Below are 17,583 nucleotides of genomic sequence, written 5' to 3' on the forward strand. Positions count from 1 at the left end.
GGCAAAGCACTGATATTTACCTAAGTAATTAAAATGTATTCCCTGCCATCACTCAGCTGGATATAAGTTTTTAAACCGTCCTATTCAATATCAGTCTCAAAATTATTAGAGACCCGAGAATATTTGTTTTATAAAGCCATGCCTCATGCAGGGTCAGCTTTCGTTGTGTAAATCATCCTGAAACCTTTGTACCTCAGAGATTAAAGAAAGAAACATACATCGAGTGCGCTTTCTTTACCGTTGAACAAACTGAAGCATTGTATTAGGGTCATCTGACGTGGGCGTGCCCGCGATGTGCGTCACTGGCCACAATGTGAGCCAGGGCAACACGGAGCTCCGTGCCAACCAATCCCAGAAACCACCCACGGCGGGCAGAGCCCGGTGCTCAAAGCAGTTATTAATTAGGATCACTGCTCCAGTGTCTCATTCATGGCATAACTGCACAGTGTTCCCTGAGAAAGACAGCCATTCAGTCGGTTATATCAAGCCATCGAGCGTCCTGTTATTTCAAGGACCTAACTTGAGGCAGTCCTGTGAGTCTGGTCCTAAAGCTTGTTGTGTGGCTGACTGTTCTCCCACAGTCCAGGAACAAGATAAGAGTGGACCAGGACAAGATATAGGCCCATTACAAGGGCACTTCAGTGTTTTCAGTATTTCAGTATTCCACTGGTATCTCAGTATTCCATTGGAACTACAATGAATATATTCTTCAAGGAATGTGACCCCTGGTTCATGGATTTGGAGCTTCCAGCAATGATAACAAACCCTCCCCTCAACTCTCAGGAAATAAAGTGCAAATCTATTCATGAGAATATCTGAAATAAATAGCAGAAAGGAGGGGGAGGGGGGGAAAGCATGCCAGTCACAAAGAGATTTTTTTTTTCTTTGTATGGTAATTTCTTTTCCTAATGTCCCATTTCACAGAGTAGGTCGGTTACAAAGTCAACATCCCCTGGCTGGCTTCTGCCAAGCCTGAAGGCTCCTTGTTCAAACACTAAAACAGGATGTGCATGCGCTGCCCTGCAATCCCCTCGATGGCCGTGCTGGAAGAAAACACATCTGAGGCAGCTCTGTAACACCATAAATATCAAAGGAACTGGCTGCATTTTGAGGGCTCGCCCTGATCATGCATGACTGCACTGGATGTTGTGTGTTCATCACACGCCTGTGACACCATATGACAGGGGTCATGCAAACTCCACCCCTCTGTGTGTCACATTTAGAATGGGCCAACAGAATGAGTGTTCTGAAATGGCGTGTGATTCAGGGTAAAAGCCTGATTTTCCTTGGATGAGCCTGGCTTCTTTCACCTTTATATTTAGCTATGGCAACTGCAATGGGGGACATAGTTCACACATTTAATACTTATATTTGAGATGCAAAAAATAGATTAAATACTAGCAATCAATTTTAATGGCTTATTATTACTAATATTACCAATGTGATTATAATAACAACTTATAATAATGATTATAATAATTTGGGTTCCTGACTCTCAAGAACTGCATTCATGAAATGTGTGTTATTTTGAGAACAATACTATAATTACCAGACTGGCATCTTATTGTCTCTCCAAACATCTGTATCTATATTCTCTACAGAGAAATCCTGATGATACTGTAAACGTCTTATGCAAAGTGGAACAAACAAAGATACTAACTGTGTACAGTTTATACACTCAGTCACTCCACGTGTGAAGGAGAGCAGATACGATTTCTCTGGCCAGTGTACTGGAGACACCACCTCAATCCATCAAAACTAGTTTTGTAAGCCAAGGTGGAAATCAGATCACATTCAAAATGGCACATAGTTCCCCATGTATATCAGAGAGATACAGGGCAGGAACAGGCCATTAGTATTTACTCGCCTCAAAAAGGGCGTGGCTCTCAGTCGGCAAACAGGAAATGGGTTTATTTGAGTACTGCCCCAACGCTTAGTAGGTTTGTTGACACTCGTCATTCCTCCCATTGCCAAGCAAATGCTAGTTTATCAAAGCTTTAGGATCTCAGTTTGACAAGACAGGTCAAGTCACAGTGCAAGATGAAGTCACATATTTTGATTTCTCAACAATTCCACATGCAGTGACTACCGCAGTAACACGGAATCAATAGGGATGAATCCCTCCAAGTGCAGGTTTGGTATGTTCTTTTTCTTCTGTGCTACTAACCCAGATCTGGAGATGGGATGTCTCACAGCTGGTTAATAATTGAGGAGAAAGATGTGGAATCAGCGGCACAGTGATATTCATGTTTCTGTAGTTCCTCTACAGAGCAGACAGCCATTAAACATTAAGTACACAGCTCCATGCAGACACTGCTTACTGCATGTCAGCAAAGTCATGTAGAAACCCCGGCAACCTTTAGCCCGACACACCTGTCTTTTACTTCCTTATTTACTTTCCATCATGTTGACCTTGTTTCTGTCTGCACGGGTTAGTATTTCAATACCTTCTGCTAAAGACAGCACTTCAACGGAAAAAAAAATAAATTGATGTTGCCCTGAGAATTTCACTAATAGCCAGCTTTTGTTATGTCTTCTCCATTTTTTCTGCCAAATTGTACTCATCAGTAGGCATTCGCCGATATTAAAATTTCATGGTACAATTATCTTGGCCAACAACTTCACAATAAAAAATATTTTCTTGATAATTACTGACAATTACTGAAATAAAGTCTTAAAACATTATTAAAACATACTTCAATGACTTACACAATACTCATTTATACCAATCATAAAACATCTCTAAAACATAAAAAAGTACAGCTTATTCAGAAGTATTTCCAAACTTCAGAGATGACCCTCTTCAATGGGGGGGGGAGCTCTTCATTGTTGCTAGTACTATTATTTCCTGCTGAGACAATGTATGACCTTCACCTTTCACCATGGCACAATGAAAATGAGAAGAATAAGAAGCGCCCTCCGTATGTCTGTAATCAGTTAGTACTCTTCTTTGACCAACGCAAGAATATAACAGCTGGGTATTTCGTCAATGACTATGATACGAATTTATGACGATTAAATAACCGCTAATATTTTTTACCAAGATATGTAGCTACATTAGTTATCGTCCCATCCCAACTCATCACTGCAACTTCCAGCATCCAGGAGAACACAAACAAGCATGGGCCTCCACCGAGGCACACCATTCCCATTGCCAATTCCCAGTCAGGTGCTCACAGACATGAGTCTGAGGAAGTCTCTTGCATATGCAGATTTTCAGGCACCTGACCAACCAGCAGGGGTCACTGGTGAGATGAGGCTATGTCATACCACTCCAATTCCTGGCTGGCACTACAGCCAATTGTGTGGCACCCAGTGGGCCTGCTGACCACAGTCAGCACTGGCATCTGTACTGTATACCAGACTGTGCGGTCCACTCATGTACTATAAGAGTCCCTAAACAGGATGAGCCACACAGCAGCCCATTATATTCAGTACTAAATGTCATCAATGGCTATAAGGAACAATTAAATATAGTTAATAATGAATTTTAAAAAGAAAATAATATTATGAGAAATAAAAGGACAATGACATTATTACACAATCAAACAATTCACATGGACAAGAAAACATGCCTACATTCAATGAAACAGAAGTGTGAAGAATGCATTTTTATCTTATTGCATTTACTGTGGCACTGAAGTGAAGGCGAGACCTGCCAGAACAAGTACTACTGTTATCCATAAAAACAAAAGGAGACTGAGTTTCTCATGTACAAAACTCATCAAAGCCTTTGGTGAATGGACGCATGTAGAATTGGATACGACGCAGATGTGCGAAAGGAACTCCAGACAGTGCTAATGTGGAATGGATGTGTTCAGTTCATGGGCACACTCACCAGCTGGAACTCACTCCTGCGCCCGTAGGCCTCCTGGATGCCCGCGTCCTGCCACAGCGCCCGCAGGGCGAGCACGTACAGCTGGAAGGTGCAGGGCTCCACGGGCACGCCCGCCTTGTTCTCGAAGGACATGACGAACATGCCGTGCTTCTCGTTCTCCGTGTTCTGCCAGGCAATGCCCAGCTTGTCCCGGGCGTCCACCAGCACCCGCATACCCTGGGAGGGGGGGCAAGACAACACATCAGAACAGTCCGGTGTTTACAGATAATTTTTTCCAGCTGTGGGATCACGCCACACAAAGCAAATGAGCTTTCACTTGAACACCGGAAAGCAGGAGCCACTTCACACAGACATTTAACTGACACTATCTGAATCAAATTATTGTCAAGGGCTATCCCATTAAACGAGGCTGTTTAAATAACTCCGAGGCGATACGAGTTGTCATACTCAATCGAGCCAGGCCGCGTAATTACAGGAGGCCTAATAGGACACATGCGTTTGACTTGCGTCAGCGGCAGCCCAGGCACCAAGGAGGGCTGGCGCGGGTTCAGCTGCACGGGAGGTTTCTACTGATGTGTGAAGACGTCATTAAGCCCCGTGTCTTTCAAACAGCTTTACAGTCGACATTTTAATTGAAAATACGATGTAAAAAAAAAAAAAAAGAAAACAAAAATAAATCAAATGGTCTTGTTTAGTTTGTAGTTCAATGAAAAAGTTTATTGACTTTTCTCCAGCACCACCAAAGATGCCGAAGGGGGAAATGCACAATTCAAGTAACGGAATAAGGCCTTCCATTGTCTGGCGAATTTGAGTTATTGCATTTTTGTTATAAACTGCTTTTCAGTACAGAGCATCCCAGGCTCCCTATTCTATTACAGCGAAGGGCTTAAGCAATGATGTTGTACTGCATTATGCTGATCTGTCAGTAAAAGCGTCTGCTACTTGTTAGGACTGACACAGTTCAGAAAGTCCTTCAGAAGGAAGTCATTCCTCTCGCTGGTGGGTCTGTCAGCCAATCAGTAGGGCTTTTGCGAGGACTTTGCTCCCTGTCATAAACAACAGCATCGCTAAGAGATCTGAGAGGGATTATCTGGGCCTTAATGAGGGGAAGATTTGCAAACCCAACCAAACACCAAGACGACAAGCAAAATAAATACATGATTCAACAGCTGCCTGGAAGTAAAATTAATGAGATCACTGCATTGCAAAGGCCAGTAACAGTCTCCCATCCCTGGAGGGCATCCAAGTCATGATAAGGACTGAAGGACATAGATAAGGGCTTTCCATACGTCAGCCTTATAGGAGACAAATCCAAAGTGTTCACATCTCTAACTAATCACTGTCTGTCAATTACAGTGAGAAATAAAGAATATCGACTTTAACTGAGTGACATACTATTACAGTAAACGATGCACTTACTTCTTTTCACAGCAAAAATCCATAGCAAAATCATTACTCAAGGACCAGCTAGAATTGCGGCAGTATTAGGACCATTTTGTGCCTGACGACCAGCTCCAGTAGCCCTAGCGTTGAGATTCTGAAACTGCGCAAGGACCCCAGGCCTTCACTGTGCAGAACATAAAGCCGAAGGATTTACGCAAAGGTAAATACACTGAAACAGGGCAGCGAGCCGCTTCACAGATTTAAAAAGAAAAAATAAACTGTCAAAAGTTCTCCGTGCCCGACGATCTGGTTTACGGCCACCGCCAAATAAAACACGAAAGGATCTACGAGCAGCAGCCAGGGTGCAGGGCGCATTAAGCGCTTCCTGGCGGGAGATAAATCTCGCGGGGCCCTGGGTCTCAGTTCCCGCCGCTCCGCCGCTGCAGGGCGCCTCCAGGTGTGTTCCTGGGGGCCTTGGCCAGCACTCCCTGTAAGTCACAGCACTAAACTAACATCCCCGTAATGACTGCACCCAAGGCAAGGCCAATGACCGTGATTTAAAGGTGGCCTTGCTGCTCTTAATTGTGCCTGCTGCCACTATTCTCATCTGGAGCCTGACACACTGCCCACCTCGGTCAGAACGGGCTGCTGTGATACGGGTAGATATGGGGTACTGTGATGGGCAAGTGTGTGTGGGGATGAGATGAGTGGGTCTTGGCTTAAAAAACCACCTCAGGAATGAACCGCTGGAACATGCACAGGAGAGGGAAAAAAGCCATGGGAAATGAAGTGCACAGGCCTAAATCCCAGTATTTTGACACTCCTTTCAAATTTTACTAATCTCCTCATTCTACTGCAAAGGTAAACAGTCATTGGAGCCCGAAGCGTTCCCCCTCTGATGCTGTTGAGTCATTACCCCAGAGTGCGGTTTCAAAGCTTCCTGTGGGCCGCCCTCTCTCCTCCCCAGGAGCTTTGTTTGGTCTCCAGCGGGCTGCCCCCACCGAGCCCCGCCCACTGCTGACCCTTCACCCACTTCCTCATGCCGCTATCTCAGAACGGGCTGGCTCCCATACCCCCGAGCCTCGCTAGGCAACGTCCAGACAGAGCACAGGGGCGGGGGGGTCGCCATTATCGCCGAACGGGATGTCACTCCTGGAGGTCAGCCGCGGGGTCTGCTCTCTGCTGGGGCCACAGCTGAGCTCTCAGCCATCCACCCCGGCCAGAGTGCGGAGATGGAGTCCAAACCACAGCTGCATCGCCGCCCCGTGAACCAGAACCAGAGAGGAGGGAACGCTCAGCCCCATCCTCCAGAGGCAAGCAACACGTTTTAAGGGAGAAAACTTGTGAAACCCTGACATTAGTTCAACACGTTAGTCAGGATGCGCTTCACTGGCAATTAAACATGCCAGCAGTGAACCTCTGAACAGGACAGCATGCTGATATAGTGCATGTTTGTTGTCATCTTAAGAAATGTCTTTAACAAAAACACATGAAGAGTACTGTATTTCAATCCGAATCCCCCTTCAGGAAAAAGGCTGGGCGATATCACAGCTGTAGGGATTACTCAGCAAAATGATACAAGCTAAATACAAGCACACAGCCAACTTGGCAATGCAAGTAAATATATCACTGAGCCCGCCCAACCTGAGGAGGTTGCTCGGAGCCAAGTAAACACAGCTAATCAACAGCACCTCCCTGCAAACAAGGGAGCTCAGCAGAACTCTGGGCATACACATTAAAACAGACCAAACTTACCTTCTAACATACACTTTTTTCCACTCCAAACTCACTGTCCCCTCAGACCTGGGTGAAGTTAGGTTACTCCAGCTCTGAGAGAGAGCTGAACACCCTTTTAAAGAAGGCTCACTTTATGTGTATAATGCAGAATTACCCAATATGACTGAAGATACATGGGGCTAAAATGAACAAGGCTGAGATATAATGAAACAGCGCAGCAATTTTCAGCAAATAAAAAGAAGGAAGAAAGGAATCAAACCACATTTGGATACAACTGTTGCTCACATTGGAATATGATCATGTCTGATCTGGGACAAAGGTGTTTTCCAGCAGAGCCTTGAAGGCAATCGCTGTTTCTTTCTGGTAACATCAAAGTTGTGACTAGGAAATGGGTGAAGGGAGTATGACTTTGCACAAGTAACAGCTTTGATACTGTAAACAAGGCGAGCTCCATGACAATTCATTAAAATGGTATTCGACCTGAAAGATAAGTGTGTACAGAGGCTTACATTCATCACTCGGGAAGTGGGCCAAAACTGCTGCTAATAGTGTGTGACTCTTTTCAACGCATCCCATATCCATCCCCCGCCACATTCTCAGAGTTAAGTCCCATGACAATATGAGCAGAGGAATTTAGCCTGTTAGCCAGCCACAATACTCCATCTCCATGTTAATTATAAACATGTAGCATTGCCTCTTATCCATTAACAGACATTCTAGACCACTGAATAATTCTGCAGAATTCTCAGCTTAGCGCCACAGTGAACAAACTTCAAAATATAGGCTATTTTCAGGGGTCTGTACATTCAGCTAAAACACTGGTTCTTGAATCAGTTATGCACCCCATGGTCAGGGTATCAAATCCTGGCTGTGTTAGTGCTGAATGTGGGCAGGAGTCCCACAGAACAGACCATAAATTCACTTGGGTGAGGGCTGGCTTTGAGGCTATTCCCTCTCGTGCTGCTTGATTGGACACCTGCTCCCTGTCTGTATTCTGCCTGTCCGTTTAACATGTGAGCCTGTGCCATACTGTCTGTGCACAGCCCTCATTTCATATAGCAGTCTCCGCACCCTCCCCAAGTGACAGACATTGCAGCAATACCACCGATTTACAGCCGTGGTGGTACCCCCCAAATTGGGGAATAAGACGGGCATTATAAAAGATGCTTAAAAAGCAAATTCTCTCTCATGAAGTCATGTGTAAAATGAACACCCTGCTGGAGGAAATAGATGATTGCCCAACTCGTGCACTTCAGAAGAGAGAAAGAAAGCAATGGGCAATAGGGGTCCCATGATAAAGTCCCTTATACTTACATGCAGCATTACTTTTCTGGCATTTATGGGCCTTTTGCTGTTTTATGCAGAGGGTTTGCCACTAATAAACAGAAAATAAGGCAGAGAACTCTGGGGGCTCCTCACAGCAAATGCTGCTCTTGATAGCAATAGTCATGCAGAGATTTGCTGTTTAAGGCATATCGCAGCATTTCTTTTACTAGTGGAGAAACAGCTATCCCTATCTCAGGGCCTGCAAAGTCACCCAGACCCAAATCTCAGCCAGGACAGGTAGAGGAAGTCAGCCCATTCTAGCAGATGTCTAACAGGGTGGCAGCACAGCAGATTAGTGTGATTATCGCCACAGGGATCAATTCATGGGGTCAGCTGTCCAGGTGGACATCCATGGCACACTGCAGGATGGGACAAGCCCATCTGACCATACGCAGACCTTGGCCCACACCTCTGGAAACGTTTTTCCTCGTCTTTTCAGGAACCACAGAGCCAAGTGGGACAATCCACCAACATATAATAGATTCAGTCTGTCACTTAAAGATTCACCCTGTCTCTAGACAGAGTGCACCTAAATCATGGCTAGTCCCTGTGAGTCACTCGGGGGGCGTGGCATCTAATGCACATAGTAATGGCCCCGGACTGACCATCACACTGCGTACTGACCCGGCCCGGACTTCATGACCATGAAGGGTTCCCCCAACTGCACTACCATGGATTCAAAATGCTTTTCGCAAGCCCATGGATAGTCAATGGGTGACATCACACTCGTTGTGTCCTTTTTTTGTACAGACCCTAAATAATTGTTGGGACACATAGTACTGGAGGCCTCCACATCCCCTATGAAGAGGTTCTTAAGGCTGAGCCTGACACCCCATGGAGGGGGTGGACTCCAGGGAGTGCTTCACAGTTACTAAAACAGGGTTAGGACAGGGGAGCAGAAGCCACATGATGGTGGCAAACAGCCATGCAAATAAATGGAGCCACTTGGTTATGACACCAATAAGTGGATACATCACAGTCCGTTTTAACCCAATGGTTTTAAACACACATGCATAAGAGCCCAATGGCTACCTTGAACCTGTGATGTCCTCTTCTGGACCACCATATTCCCTGATGATTACCTCCACAGGGGAAATCTGAAACCCAACCCAAACCACCAGAAAAAAAACCCAAACCACCAGAAAAACTTCCGCCACTCCCCCTGGCCATTTAAATGAGCTGTAAGCCACTCCCCCTGGCCGTTTAAATGAGTTGTAAGCCACTACCCCGGCCATTTAAATGAGCTGTAAGCCACTCCCCTGGCGTTAAATGAGCTGTAGCCACTCCCTGGCCATTTAAATGAGCTGTAAGCCACTCCTGGCGTTAAATGAGTTGTAAGCCCACTCCCCTGGCCGTTTAAATGAGCTGTAGCCACTCCCCTGGCCATTTAAATGAGCTGTAAGCCACTCCCCTTGGCCTTTAAATGAGCTGTAAGCCACTCCCCCTGGCCATTTAAATGAGCTGTAAGCCACTCCCCCTGGCCATTTAAATGAGTTGTAAGCCACTCCCCCTGGCCATTTAAATGAGCTGTAAGCCACTCCCCCTGGCCGTTTAAATGAGCTGTAAGCCACTCCCCTTGGCCGTTTAAATGAGCTGTAAGCCACTCCCCTTGGCCGTTTAAATGAGCTGTAAGCCACTCCCCCTGGCCGTTTACATGCACTGTAAGCCACGACTGGCACTCGCATCTGTTGAATACCTTCGGCTGCCAAAAGTAAAACCTCCCCTACCCATTCTCTGAGAGACTGAGAGCAACAGTAGCAGTATGTCAGTGTAAGTATGTCAGTATGTCACTATGACATTTTTGATATACAGTAGCCTACACTGTGTAATCCAATGCAGACATGCCCGCTTAGACTAGTCTCTGCACTTCCTTTGCTATTGCACGCAATACAACTGCTTTTCTCATTACACCAAAACAAATATAGCCACTTTATAGGCCCAGAGGTATCATTGGTTGATATGGCGGAGTTTTAAGAAGCCATAAAAAGTGGTTTCATTTTTTATTTTTTGGAGAGGGGGGAGGGGGCTGTGTAGCGTGACAATTAATGGAATATCTTGCACTGCCAAAACATCAGCATTACGAGGTGGCACACGTGGGGGAGAAGTGATTAAATCCATGTGCATCACAGCAGTTGATATAATCAGCTTTAATAAGTTTGATCTGCCCATCTGAAGCTCGGACTGGCCTGAGTGTTTACATGGCTTATAGGAACATTAGCAGGTCCCCACACGGACAAACACAGAACAGCCTTAAGGCCCACACAACTTTACTATTCATATGCAGTGAACCATTTAGATTAAAAAGAATGAGAAAAACAGAACACATCCAGAAAAATAAACCCCTTTCTGTGTCAATAAGGCAGCCCTGCATAGATGTGTGTTGTCTCATTTCCTAATGGTCTGTCACTCTATACTGCTTATAATGTAAAACATTACTCATAGCCTGATGCAAGCCAATGAGTCAAGTTTATACAGAAATAAGGCTGAGGATACTGAGGCCCGAACCGAAATTATTCCCTGCATTTCCTGATTGAGTCCACGCAATTCCCTGCAACAGCACTTACACTCAGTGAAACTGTCTGTTCATCTACTGGCCCAGTGCTGCTCAACTACACACACTGTGCAAACACAGGGAGGCAGGCAGTCTTGTGGACTGCAGTCATAAAATGTCGTGCTGGTAAAACATCAACAAACACCTTTCAAAGAAAACAGCATTCGGCAGAAATATTGAAAGAAATTTTGTTAGTGGTGTGACAGAAAAACAGCAAATGCTCTATATCAAAAATTCAATCTTTGTCATTGAGACATTTTCTATGCACAAAATAAAAAGACAGCAGCCCCTGTGAACAACTGCTTAAGAACCCTATAAATGAAATGACAGTTTTAAATGCAATTCAGAAAAGCAACCACGCTTAGGAGATAATCAGAAAGTTTTTGAAAAGTAGCCGGAGCACCACTAAAAGAAAGACATTTGTTATGAAAGCCACATCTTTCTGCCTGAAAGCATGCTGACCGCAGAATGCAGAGCTCTCTCAGACAAGGGGTGCACCACAGCACATGCACAAATTCATCCTTTGTGTTCGTACACATATGCAGTCATGTAGGCCTATGTCGTATTGTAACTACAACACACTAGAACAGTTATGTTATTCTATGCAATATGCCCTAAATACCAATGAGAAAGAGTCTCCATTTAAAATAATGCATAAGTACAATGTTGGCTCAAAGGTATTTTTTAGTTTTTTCAACCAAATCATTCCCTGCAAAATTATGGCCTCATTTACAAGTCACCAACCCATGCACAGTGATCCTGATGCTGACCTATATTCCAAAAGCATAGCTATTAGCTATAACTGCCATGTCACAGACGAGCCTCAGTTTAAGTGCCAATGAAAAGTAGAGGGAACCTCAGTGTTTTCATCAGCCCAAACAGCACCTGACAGGGTTAAAGGGTCATACTGAACCCCCGCCTGCCTCTGTCAACACAATACAGGCTTCCTTAAATCCAGCCCCTTTCACATTCACACAAACAGGCCAGAGCACCGCTCAGCTCACCCACAGAGCCCTCTTATCCCCATCACCCACTGTTAAATAGCACATTTACTGTACTGTGAATCTGCTGCCGTCAGGCCTCAGGTCAGGACTGCTTCAACCCTCAGGCTTTCAGTGAAAGCCCCATGAGCCCTGCACATACATGCAGCATGAAAATGGGCACGCTTCAGAGAGGCAAAGTAAGCACTACAGGTACTGCAGTTTCAGGCAGAAACAGCTTGCCAGATTGAGTGCACAGTTAAGTAAATTTAGTACATAAAAATATTTAGGCCATCACTTATGCAACAAATATGCATACAAAAGTTCTGAGCAATATATATCTGAAATATATATCTGAAGAGACCAGAACAATCACCATAAAAATAATTTATCACAAGGAAAAACTGAAGTGCATGGAAAAACAATAAAACAATAACCTCATCTGTTATAATTAAAATAGGCTACTTTTAATGCTTCTGAGTTGAAAACCACCTTGCTGTCCCAAGATAGACCCTTTGATTAATGAACAGAGACACAAAGTGACGACATTCAGCTGGGGGATCCCGCGTGACTCTTAAGACAATATGTCATTGGATAGATGGAGACACTGGCCAGTCAAAATGGGGCACTGGGAGAGCAGCAGTGGCAGGGGAGTGAGGTAAACAGAGAAAAATAGCCCTAGCAGAAATTCCCCAGCACTAGGCCCAGGAGCACAGCAACATTCTCACATGAGCCATGTGCGCCTAATGGATGAGCTACCCATGGAAAAGCAGCTGAGCTCCATATTCCATCCCTGTTGTGAGCACCACTTTATTACTCACTGGACAGAACAAACAAAGCCCTCGCCAAACAGTTGTCCATTACACTAGCCCTAGCAGAGGCTTTGCCATGGCTGAGCTCGAAAGGGGAATGTGAATCCAAGAACAGCATCAGCATCTGCTCCATTGTTTCCATAATGACAGGAGCCCTGCTGCCACCTCCATAAGCAGATCTACACTGGCTAACCCACACTGGGCCACCGCTGACCTTTTGGGGACTCAAAAACTTATTTGAGCCCCTCCCTCTTTTCTTTCTCTGGCTAAAAAAATAATTAGAAAAACACATACACCTTGCCAATCATGCTGTGCATCTTGGGCCCAATCCAGTGACGAGGTACCTGAAAAGTCTCCCCCTCCCCACACACACACACGCACACACACGCACACACACGCACACACACACACACACGCACAAGCAGAATGAACACATGCATGCGAAGCTTCCCACTTACAACCTTCCAAGAACAGAGAATAAGCTGACAAACAATCATTACCGCAAGTCACCCCACAGTGAAAAACACAAAGAATTTTCACCAGTGGAGGAAATACATACCTGTCCGGTCAGGAGCTGGCAAATCAATGCAGACAATGAAAATGCATAAATGCAGACAAAAGCAATCAAAGAAACAAATCAATAAACAAACAACCGTGCAGAAACTGGCGAGGAGGGAGAAGTCAAAAGTTGGCATGTGAATGGGCCATTTTGTTGATTTAAACTCCCATAAATTAATTCTTGATTAGTTAAGAGAATAGACTTGAGCCAAATAAATTTGGATCAAATAACGGCTACCAGACGTTCCTCATCTCTGAGGTACAGTCTCCCACTCTCTGTGGTATTATATAGCAAATAAAAACAGTTTCACTTCCTTTAAGTAATATAAGCAAATATGAAGACTACATTAAAAACCACCACTGCTCAATTCTTCCCAGTGTATCTGAAACATATTGTAGCCATAAATTCTCTTTAATCAAGCAGACATAGCCAAAGGGGGTGAAATAGTATGGGACTACTTAAAGCAAGTTGTTTGCACTAAGCGTAGCGTCTTTTACACTCAATGGATGGCAAGTCTTGCTAAGAACACTTACAATGTTAAGCAGAGTTCCATGCTCGAAATCGAACGTTACAAGCCACTGTTTTCGGTGTTCCTCACGAGACACGTTACCAAATTAACTAGTTACGTTGACAAAATCATTTGAGGCATATGTGACATTCCGCTGAGTAAAAACCACCAGTTTGTTAGAAGTGTTCTTGTGGAATATATATATATATGTGTGTGTGTTGTTTGGTACAATCGCACAGTACATGCATATCTTCGGTATAGTTTGTCACATCATGTCGAACTGTCACATCATTTGCATGGCTGTATGCGAAATGGATTGTGGTCACTGTAGTTATTGTGATGCTTATTTCTATGCGAACAGTGTTGAGAAGCTGCCTTTTAAAAACTACATTTCAAAAACTAGCACACCGAGTTTGAAGAAAAACAATTTATCCAGTGAATTAAGACAATTCAAATTATCGTATCGTACGTAGATTGTGTCATTATTTAAACACCAAAAATACCGAAGTGTCATTCGCTCAGCATGTAGGTCAAAACAATTACACTGTACAAAGCTTATGTTTAATTTACCCTCAAAAGCTTTAATCAAGACCTTGTCCACAAGTTCCAATACAAACTATGCATTAGTCGAACTAATCACCAAAGAAAATGCTAGTTTGCTCTAATCTTGCATCCTGGTCCATGTTTCATATCTAGTCCTCATTTCAAACATTACATAACTGTACTTAGTTCGAAGGCATCAGTATTCAACTGTTTTTCATATCTTCCAAACAATGTCCCTGGAGTTAGTACTTGTTTCACAGCCTAAGGTCAGCATATAGTCGTCAGTCTAGGCTTAATTCAAACTACACACATCGGTAAATTAAATATTGAATGTCTTTAAGGCTTTCACTCTAAACACGCCTACCACAGCCTAATTGCATTCAAGATATCGAACATTCAAAGCCTGACATAGGCACAGGCCTACATTCTCACTGATTTCTGTTATAAATAACTGACCCACACAAGCATTCCAGTGGTAGTGGTGTCGCTTTCACCAACTCACGAGCTGTTCAATAAATAGGCCGAACTTTCCCCCCTTGGTCGCAGTGGGGGATCTCACCTGCTTTCAGATACCCAGCACCTCTTCTGTCATTTTTAGTGGAAGGCATATTCAACAAATTAATGGGTAGCTACTCATTAGTTTTTGTTTACAAAACCATGACCATTGTTATTGACAAAAAATATATAATTTTCTGCCTCGGTCTCTAGGCAAAACAAATAATGTAAACCCATTGTTCTTTTCATACACAGCCAATATTTAAACCACATGTTAATGCATTCGCCCTCTAAAAATAATTACCTTTATAACGTTCTCGAAGATGGTATCTCGAAAATCCAGTAATGCTTTCTGGTCAAACTCTTTTCCGTGTATAATCCTCATTTGCTTTAAAAATGTTGATTTTCCACTTTCTCCGGCTCCAAGTAGTAGTATTTTGACCAAGCGGCAGATAGAGCGTCTCTCACGGGCAAGCATGGCATCGATTTCTCTACTTCGGCGCCTTGCCTCTCGCTCCTGGTTCACATCTCGATCCCGGTTTCTGTCCTTGCTGTTACCTCGCTCTCGACTCGCCTCGGCGGGGAGCAGACACCGGCTAAGTGTGCGCACCACGCCAGACATTGTTGCTAATTAGGCAAAATCTTGTATTTGCTTCAGTGATTTGTTTGCATTTGTATGTAAAAACAATTTCCTATTGGTTTTCATTTAAAACTGAGGTGATGTCCAAATCAAAGCGATGACATCTAAAACTCGCGTAGCCTCCTTTAAAAAAAAAAAAATACCGATAAGGGTATCCTCACAATTATTCTCACAATGAACATGAATCGTAGGCAGTAACGTCTTCCGAAGTGACTTTCATAGTTCTGAATATCTTCTTTCACAAAACTTGAATCGTGTAACCTGGCATACTCAAAGCTGAACTTTCCGAAACAGGCTGCAAAATATACAAAGTTCTAATTAACTGCTGTCCTCGCGCAGCAATAATCGACAACAAATTATGGTCGAAAGCTAGTAGGTTACATGTTGTGCCATTTCAGTTTAAGAAAAGAAGCAATTAAACTTTTAACATCTTTAACAAAAAATCTGGCTACTTTAAAGTTAACCTGGCAACTATACCTAAGGCTAAAGCTTGAATGAAAATGCTGTTTTTGTCCCGCTGCCTCCCACTCTCCCCCTCCCAACACGCCTAAGTTTAATAGAACTATGCAGTCCGGTCATTAAGCCACAGCAACACGGCTGGAAGTCGCCAGCAGGGGGCGATAGCGAGGTTGCCGTGGGCGGTGCATTAACTGGATACATTGGATTTTGCGCGACGATTTTGCGTCAGTTTAACTGTAATTTTTGAGTAATGTTCAGATCCTGATTTAAAGACTTATAAACTACATGAAACTCTACTTCGTTTCATTAATACAGGAAGACGAGCCTTATGCATTTCCATCGGTTAGATTACATGGAATTTGGGGTTTATCTGCAAAATCTACTTTGAAACGAGCTTTTCAAAAGGATAAATTTAGCCTACTTGTTTTCTTTCCCAAAAGTCATTGCACGCAAGTTTATTTTTTAAGTTTACCAGCCTTTCCAATGTACTTTTTCGTCAGCTATTTTATATTCAAGTTTAAGATGGCTATCAATCGTAGGCTACATCCAGTCTCGGTTGCCGAGTCAGGTAATCGGGCCAGTCATCACTGCATAGTCAGGTATGACTGCTGGCCTTTAAGACTACCGGGCTCAAAAAAGATAACGTTGGAGCGTGTACGTGCTCGTGTGTGCGTGTGTGTGTGAGAGAGAGAGAGAGAGAGAGAGAGAGAGAGAGAGAGAGAGAGAGAGAGAGCCATAACTTAATTAATGAGGTTTAGAACCTTGTATGTATTTTTCCTTATATCTTTTTTCTTTTTTTGCATTAACCTGGTTTAGAAGAGGTGCCAATGATGTACTGCCATGAATTGAAGTAATGAAAAAGCTGCACTAATGTACTTAAAACATATTCTGGCTTTTCCAGCTGCATTGGCTGTCTTACAGTGTGTGCCATATTGACTCAGGCTAATAAACTGCAAACGGTACTGTAAACAGGATTAGATTGGGCAGCGTCCCAAAGAGTGTGTACTGTTTAATGCAAAGATTCTCTTTTCAGCTGGTATTGCTGTATTTTTTCGGTTTTTGTTCAATAGCCTAGCCCTGATTGCTGTGGCTAGTAAAGTATTATTTGATGAGAGTAAAGAAATACATGATGTTCATAATAATGCTGAATTTAAAGACAATTGAGGACAACAGCAGTACAAGTACAAGCAGTAGCAGTGCAAGTGGTTGTAATGAAAGGAGGGTTCACAATATGTCAGAGATAATATTCTCAAAGGGAGTGTTCCTTCAGCAGGGGGCGCTGTGACTGCATTTAGATTTATTTCTAAAGAGTTGTTTGTGTGGCACTGCTCCAAAATTGCTTATCAATTTCTGGTTATATTGATGCACATTGTAAGGAAGAGCTTAGATTACCATCAACAGGAACACTTGTTTTATGAGCCAATCACAAAAACAAGAGTTGACATGACAGTGGGCTGTTGTTTTGAATGATACCCAAATGTTTCCTGTCTGATCTGGCAGCTTTGCAGTCGGCATCATGCACTATGATAATGTGTAATAACTGTTACAATACTTTAGCCCTACATCATATCCTTCAACACAGAATTACGCAAGATATCATTGTTTAAAGGGGGGTGTTGCCTGGTCTTTGTTAGCTGTCATATTCTAGAGTTCCAGAGGATACATGTCCATATATATCAGTGAAAGCAAAACAGTACTTTTTTACTTTCTGCTACACCAAACCCTCAACTTTACCTTTCAAAATACATTAGG

At 43.6% G+C, this 17,583-nt stretch overlaps 1 protein-coding gene across 1 annotated transcript in view; it reads right to left on the bottom strand.

Annotated features, from left to right (window-relative positions):
* Nucleotides 1–15,919, bottom strand: part of LOC135248192 (guanine nucleotide-binding protein subunit alpha-12) — a 39,480-nt gene extending 23,561 nt beyond the window's left edge. Inside the window, exons 1-2 of the mRNA XM_064322529.1 lie at nucleotides 15,037–15,919; nucleotides 3,839–4,054 (exon numbers count right to left, since the gene is read on the bottom strand). Coding sequence (XP_064178599.1) covers nucleotides 3,839–4,054; nucleotides 15,037–15,354 — 534 coding nt within the window. The 5' untranslated portion in view covers nucleotides 15,355–15,919. The remainder of the gene's footprint in view (nucleotides 1–3,838; nucleotides 4,055–15,036) is intronic.
* Between the last annotated feature and the right edge of the window lie 1,664 nt (nucleotides 15,920–17,583).

The sequence above is a fragment of the Anguilla rostrata genome, chromosome 2 (genome assembly GCF_018555375.3).
Source record: "Anguilla rostrata isolate EN2019 chromosome 2, ASM1855537v3, whole genome shotgun sequence".
Classification (NCBI taxonomy): domain Eukaryota; kingdom Metazoa; phylum Chordata; class Actinopteri; order Anguilliformes; family Anguillidae; genus Anguilla; species Anguilla rostrata.